Source organism: Macrobrachium nipponense, chromosome 29 (assembly GCF_015104395.2).
Source record: "Macrobrachium nipponense isolate FS-2020 chromosome 29, ASM1510439v2, whole genome shotgun sequence".
NCBI lineage: Eukaryota > Metazoa > Arthropoda > Malacostraca > Decapoda > Palaemonidae > Macrobrachium > Macrobrachium nipponense.
In genome coordinates, this window is record NC_061092.1 from 6,223,963 (window position 1) to 6,232,214 (window position 8,252).

General features: G+C 35.1%; 1 protein-coding gene across 1 annotated transcript in view; it reads right to left on the reverse strand.

Moving 5' to 3' along the window:
• Positions 1 to 5,510, reverse strand: part of LOC135206000 (mucin-2-like) — a 16,186-nt gene extending 10,676 nt beyond the window's left edge. The window contains exon 1 of the mRNA XM_064237171.1: positions 5,369 to 5,510. Within this exon, the coding sequence (XP_064093241.1) occupies positions 5,369 to 5,510 (142 nt within the window). The remainder of the gene's footprint in view (positions 1 to 5,368) is intronic.
• Between the last annotated feature and the right edge of the window lie 2,742 nt (positions 5,511 to 8,252).

Sequence of the window (8,252 nt, forward strand, 5' to 3'; positions counted from 1 at the left end):
GGCTTCTAAACGGAAATTTAATGTAGGGTGAGATGAATTTACCTACAGAGTGATCTTATCAGTCACTTTTTTTCCCCCTCCGTCTCTATTTCAGTAAACTTAATAATTTTTTTTGTTTATGTCTGACTTCTGTCCAGCCACTGCTTTTGATAAGAACCTCATTGATGAAGCCTAATTTATGTAGAGTTTTTATGAGTGCTCATTATACGTATTCGCTAATAAAGTATGTATGTACGCATTTTGTCAAGGACGGCTGAACGAACTGTTCAAAAAGTTTGTTTGTATGGTGTTTTTACGTTGCATGGAACCAGCGGTTGTTCAGCAACGGGACCAACGGCTTTAAGTGACTTCCAAACCACGTCGGGAGTGATGAACTTCTATTACTAGAAATACACATCTCTAACCCCTCAGTGGAATGCCCGAGAATCGAACTCGCCCCCACCGAGGTGGCACGCCAACACCATACCGCTCACGCCACTGAGGCGCTTGAACTGCCAAAAAATGATCGTGTTAAAGTGAGGTCTTAGGAAATAGAAGTGAAGGAAGGGAGCACGTGACGTTAATCAGATTTGGATGCGAAGCAATAAATAGACATGTTTCATGAAATGAGTAAGGTCATCAAAATGAGAGAATGAAATAAGGCAAATGAAAGGTTTTCATAGCTTTGGAATAGTAGTTTTTGGGAAGAAGCATTACAGACGGTTTCCTGACGATTTTTTCCTAGCTATGTGTGCATGCAAGTATGCATACAAGCATATGCGCTATACATGTTTCTAGGTCTTAAGAATAGAATGCATATTCTTCACAGCCGATAGTATCAGTAAGCGCCTCAGTGGCGTGGTCGGTATGGTGTTGGCGTATCACCTCGGTGGTCGCGAGTTCGGTTCTCGGGCATTCCATTGAGGTGTGAGAGATGTGTATTTCTGGGGATAGAAGTTCATCACTCTCGACGTGGTTCGGAAGTCACGTCAAGCCCTTAGTCCCGTTTCTGAATAACCGGTTCCATGCGACGTACAAACACCATACTAACAAACAAACAATAGTGTCAGTAATTATATTTCATATTTTTTGTATATATTCATCAACTATCCAGAATCAACTATCATAATTCCTGCGCCATTATCATCGGTATTTTTCACTAGTCGCTGCGGCCGTGAAATTTTATAGAGCCGAAATAACTAAACTTTAGATGTGAAAATTATCAAGTGTGATTTCTCTCTTTGGAATTAGTCCAAATAACATCGGCGAACTAATAAAGGCAATGATCTGCGACACACACAATCTCTCTCTCTCTCTCTCTCTCTCTCTCTCTCTCTCTCTCTCTCTCTCTCTCTCTCTCTCTCTCTCTCATTATAATAGTAGCATATGAACCACCGTTAAGAGGAGCGTTAAAAACGGTATCAGAAACATGATCTATACCCGCAGGGTTACCGATATCTACAGCTACTTAAAAAAAAGGAATTTTTAATCGAAGTGTAACATTATCTAGAAGGTATTGATCCCTCTCCAAAACTCGCCCCAATCCTTTTTTTTTTTTTATGCCGTCATAAAATTTTGATGACTTAGTTTACTACAGCATTAACGCGCAGTGAATTATCTGCGACGCCCAACACATGATGATAATAATTCGACCTTTGGCGGCTACATCGGGAATGCGCTGGTGGGGTCGTTTCTTAAGTTATCGAGGCATTGATGGTGCTGGGTTGTAATTCGGCGTGCGCATTTATTTGGTGTATGGTCTGAGTCTGGAGTGAATTAGTTTTCATTTTTTTTTTTCATTTGGCAGTGATCTGTTTTATGACCAGATTGGCTTTTTGTTCATTTGTTTGTTAATTAAGTATATATATATATATATATATATATATATATATATATATATATATATATATATATATGATTTATGAATGAACCAGTATCTAGCCATGCTCTTATTCCATGGTTCACTGTGTATTCGTAGCTCAGTGCTTCATGACTGAATGTATGACAATAATTTGTTATATTAAACTTCAAGCTTCTGTCGTAACTTAGGGAAGTTTTTAAAAATCAGATAATGTTGTTAGAAAACTAAGTATATTTCTCTAGGAATTCTACATCCTGGCAGATGTTGGGGTTTGTCAGTCTTGGTATATATTATTTTCTGTCTTGTTTTGATGCCAGCTGCACCTCAGAATTTTTGTTCATTTGGAAAATTCCTCAGTGTGTTAGGGTCGTTTTTTGAAGTGACAGTCATTTTTTTTACGCTTCGATGCCTCGTGACAATAACATTTTAGCTGCGTCAGCATCCTTGCTCTTTTCTTATGCCGTGATGGCACAGTCTTCCTGACAGTGTTGTAAATGTTGGAGATTGTATAAGAGAGAGACTCAAATTTTCCAAATAGAACGGCACAAATTTCAGATCAAATCCTCTGACTATCGATTGTGAACCCTTGTGTATAACGTTACTGAAACAATGCTGGCTACAGCATCCAGTCACGAATTTCCCAAGAGCAAAGCTTGAAGTCATATCCGTGTAACATGCAATGGGTGGCGGTCTTACGACAAAGTGTAAATTACGACAAAGTGTAAATGAATCGGTTTCGGGTCATCGATTTACATGATGTGGAATGTATCGTGATGTTCATAGATGTGACATTCTGGATCAGCTGTGTTCGCTGGAATACGTTTTTTGCTGAAATATTCATGTGGAATTCCATGTTTGTTTCAGGAACGTGTTGATTATTAAAATACGTCATTTGAGATTAGGCCGGTCCATATATACCAAATGTAGCCATAGGGGAATTGCAGTGTAGATCACTGCATAACATCATTCAAAATTATTGGGTTATTATCGCTTTTGTCGGGTTTTACTTTCATCAGCCGAACTGTGATTTTTTCTTTATAAAAATAAAGTCCATCGAGAGTGATAAATAGCTTTCAAATGACAGTTTTTAAATTCCCCCTTGAAATGACGTGACTTACGAATATTGATTGCAAATTAGAAAAATGTATTTTTAATTATATATAATCTCATTTTCTCAGAGGAAAATTGGCAGGATTTATGTCTGATCCGCTCTCGGGAAACATGAAAGTGAAGTCAAAGAAGATTCAGAAGGAATGGGACGGTTATTTAAAAGAAAAAATGGAGAAACAGCTAGGAAATTAGGGAAGTAGAAAGTGAGTTTGACCTGTGGCTTTTTATGGAGATTTTCCCGAGCCTTTTTCCAATTACATCTTCATTTTCTTCTATTTTTTTTTTTTTTTTTTTACAGTTTCATAACTCTTTGCATCTGTTCCAGTTTGTTATTTTTCTGTCGCAGAATTTATAAAATTTCCTCCCTTCATTTTTCTGTCATATATTTATCGCTCCTTCACTTATTTTTTTTTTTTTTACCATTCCCAGGGTTTGCTTTTTCCATGTCTTCCCTACCTTTATATTTTTCTTATTTATTTTATATATTTTTTATGAAGACTTAATAAATTTTACTTGTTTCTTTACTATCGTCTACATACTTTTACAAGTGACATTATGCTTGTTTTATCTGGACCTTTTCATATTTATCTTTGTAATATTCAGAGGCGAGACGATGAATGTTAGTTTAAACAGATATCATATTATTTGAATAAAACATGAACAGTACTAAAGATATTCTCCACAAAATGAGGAACTCGTTGAGTAAATACGTTCTATGGTGGTAGTAATCGTCTAGCGCAATACGCTTTAATAGGAACCATCAGCTAGATTTATAGAACATTTTATTTTGGTTACCTTACGTTGTTCCTAGGCCTACTCGTGGCTAGCGGTTGATTGCCACTTCTGGCTTAGGGTTGATAGCGTTTCAGAATTCTTCGAGTACCTATCTCTCTCTCTCTCTCTCTCTCTCTCTCTCTCTCTCTCTCTCTCTCTCTTACTTTTATATACACATATCTATCAGCCTCATGCTATGGAAATAAGTATTTGAGTAGAGAAACAGACAGGCCACCTACTGTCCCCTCATTATGAAAATCACACGAAAATGTAAAGCTCTTCTTATATTTTATTTTAAACATATTTCTTCACCAAATATTTTACGTCGACTACTTAATGTAGTAAATGACGGAGGTGCTGTTCTTCGAGGTTTTAAATGTGCTTCAAGCTAATGCTACAAATGTGTTACCTAACTAACGGGACTAAAAATAAGATTTAAAAATACACCCAAAGCAAATTCCAAAACCCACGAGACCGAAAAGGTAATTCATGTGTAGATAAAAATGCAAACTGGAGAATGCTACACCCGTGAGTGTGAAAATGTAATTTCGAGTGTGAAAATGTAATTCGAGCGTGGAGGAAGTTGCTAGCACCTGTTGTATGTAGAATTGTAATTGAAAATAGTATCAGAAAATTCACTGAGTGAGTGGTCTCTGACAGAAAATACAGTTCATGAAAGTCATAGAATTACTTACAAAATTGAGTTATACCATAGGAAAAGCTGTATTGACATAAAAATATAATTCGAGGAAGTGCCAGAAGCGATGAGACTCATTTAATGTTTAGTATACATTTTCACGATCGAAAATATAATTCTATTTGATAATTAGAATGTAAACATTTCCGATAATCTAGAATTTATCCCTGAAGAACAAGACGGAAGGAGGTGATGTAAACGTGAATGCTAGTTATTCCAAATGTTCCTAGTAGGGTGTCTCACACTGGCAATGAAAATAGAAATAAGAAAGCGGAACTTGAATCAAGAAAGCTATAAGAATAATGAAAGAAAAACTACAGGTAATCTAGATGATGTGTCTCCCGGAGAGAGAAAATCAACGTGGCTGAAAATGTAATCCAAGAAAGTGATAAGAGTGGGACACTTAATTGAAGCAAGATTTCCATGTAATCTAAAATACACCCAAGTGTTACAACGTGGCTGAAAGTGTAATTCGAGAAAGTGATGTAAATGGGAACAGTAAACCCCAAATCTTTACGTAAATGCTAATTGTACAAAGCGGGTAGATGAAAAGAAGCTGACCGCAGTTAGTACCAGTTTCTACTTGATTAGAATATCATTTTGAATGTTGTTGTTTTGTTTCCCTTCGTTTTGTGTTTTTTTTTATTATTATGAATAATCATTTATTTAGCTTTTAGCAACCGTTTTTGCAAGTACCTGAGCAAAATAGTAAAATTGCATATACGTATATGTTAATAGCCCTAAAGAGAGAATTGACTTAGCCCTTCAGGACCATATTTTTGGTAATGTGGACCAGGGCGAGTCACTGTGCGATTCTCTCTCTCTCTCTCTCTCTCTCTCTCTCTCTCTCTCTCTTTAAATATATAATAAATATTTATTCTTCCATCATTCCTTCTCTCCATTTTTTCTTCTTTTTAGTACTTTCCCCATTTTCAAGACGTCCTAACCACTCTTTTTAACAATATTTAAACAACCCGCTTTCTTCCTTTTCGGTGTACAGCATCCACAACAACAGACAGCAGCTTTGAATGCGGCCATTCCACTCGCCTGGCACTCGGCCACAGAATCGTCCTGCCAGCGCTTGGACATTCTTACCATTCAGCCTCTCTCTCTCTCTCTCTCTCTCTCTCTCTCTCTCTCTCTCTCTCTCTCTCTTCTCATTCATTGGATTGCTACTTTCCACTTTTATTTCTACCTCCTGCCTCCATTCTTCCTCGTTACCAAGGCCTCTCATCAATTCGTGGTACTATTAGGGTTAAATATACAGAAGGTCTTGACTTCAAAATGGGTTGTTTGCGCTATCCCGGTTGTTAATTGCATTAATTGTGTTCGAAGGAGTTTTCATCTAACTTGGCTTATCATTTTTTTTCACTGGAGTTTGTGGGGGAGGCGGGCAAGGCAATAGGCCTCCAGTTCAAATTGAAATAACTGTTGATGTTCAGTAGACATGCAGTTTGTAATGGAACTCTAACTGAGAAGTCATTCGTTAATGCAGTTTTTCACTCAGTGTTTATGCGTTGAAATTTTCGGTTTGTTCAATACCTATTTTTTCCATTACAGAATATTTATTGTACTTTTAATATTTTCTGACCTTAATGATACTTTTCCATTTCGGCCCCATGTTTTGCTGTTTATTTTACGAATTTGAATTTTGCACGAATCTGTAAAATGATTAAAATGAAATTTATTTAAACTAAAATTTTTGAACATTGTTACTACGACTAGTGGTTACTACTATTACTACTGATAGTTTCATTAACGAGTTTTATACCAGCTTACTAGTCGCATATAAAACTCAATCCTGTCATGAGTTTGATACCTACTGGTTGCATATAAAACTCAATCTTCTCTCATGAGTTTTATACCAGCTAGTATGCATATAAAACTGTATCATGAGTTTTAGTACAAGCTAGTATTTGCATATAAAACTCGATCTTCTGTCATCAGTTTTATACCAGCTTACAGGACGATTTTGCGTATAAAACACAATCTTCTTTGCATCACGGTAAGCTGTTACGGCGTTTACCAACGAACCTAGATTTTTGTTTTTTTCTTCAAAGATTTTCCCGCATTTTTTTCGCTGGGATAATATTGCGGTTTTCCCGCTTTTTTTTCGCTGGGATAATATTGTGGTTTTCCGCTTTTTTTTTTTCGATGGGATACTATTTTGTTTTTGGCCCGCTCCCCCGCTTTTTTTTTCGGGCTGGGGATAATATTGTTGGTTTTCCCCCGCTTTTTTTTTTCGCTGGGATAATATTGCGGTTTTCCCGCTTTTTTTTCGCTGGGATAATAATGCGGTTTTCCCGCTTTTTTTTTTCGCTGGGATAATATTGCGGTTTTCCCGCTTTTTTTTTTTTTCGCTGGGATAATATTGCGGTTTTCCCGCTTTTTTTTTTTGTTTTTTTTTTTTTTTCGCTGGGATAATATTGCGGTTTTCCCGCTTTTTTTTTCGCTGAGATAATATTGCGGCAATTTTCGATTCAGAGATGATAAGCGATTATTTTTGATTCACGATTTCTCGGTGAGATTCAATTATGGGGTAATCGTGAGTCTTATTTTTTGGAACATTCAGATCTAAACAGCAAGAGCAAAAACTGAAAATTAACGGTAGTTAATATTCATAAGACATTTTGGAATTTTCTTATGCGTTTATGTCAGAAATTTTGTGATACATCACGTTTATAAGGCCCCCTCCCCCGCAATAAAAATATAAAAACAATAGAAATAAAATGTGCGGTGCTTGTTGTGGTTGCCGCTGGTAATTACTGTGTAATAATGAATAATTATTTAACTGATGGAATTATAGAACGTTTATTTTTCAACAATTATTTTGGAATGGGTAATTAACTGATATACTTTGCTATAATGATATTTTGTTTGAAATGTTAGTTTTGCAAAATTCCATTATTTTATTACCATTTCTATTCCTGTTTCTAAAAATATTTTTTCGGGTTTCGTTTTTGAGAAATACTGAAGGTCCTCGTCGTTACTTTTTCTCGTATTACTCAAAACAGTTATTTTGATAATCCTATAAATTATTAATTGTTCTGGTCTTCCAATTCTCACACACTTTTAATTAATATCAATTAAGATACTCTTTTAGATAATTTACAATTCAAAGCAAACACTTTCTCATCTTTTGCTCACAACCTCAGGAGTGAAGTAGACAATTATTTTGTTTTTTTTTAATTATCACTTTGTTCACCAGCTTCCTTATGCATAATTATTTCATCAATATTTTTTCCATGAAGGGCAAATGTCATCATCAATTTCATTATCCATCTGCTTTTTGTCCCAAGTCTTTATTTATTCGTTATATAACCTTTAATCTAATAGACGTAGGAGTTTGATTTTTAATCTTCTGTCACTCATAGTATTCAAATTCATAATGATCATTATTACTACCATGCTCTTTCATTGTTTTAATCTTCCCGAAAGTCTTACCACAAATTAACCCATAAGATTTTGCAGTTTTTTTTCTTAGCGTTACCAGTATCATCACCAACTTGCAGATCAGCCTTTCCTCCTTTTTTCTTTTTTTTTTTTTTTTTTTTTTTTTTTTTTAATATCTCTTAATCCAGAAATGTTTCAATGTAAATTTTGTCTTTTCCGTCAGATTTTTTTTAGAATGTTTTTTTTTCACACTTTAACATAAATATTAACCAGTTCTCTCACATTTTGTTTGGTGCAACATTTTCGTTTCCCAACATAATTGACGCACCATTTTGATTTATAAAAAATATATTTCTCAGTTTCCCATAAAGTGGTTTTATATATAATATATATATATATAATATAGATATATATATAATATATATATATATATATATA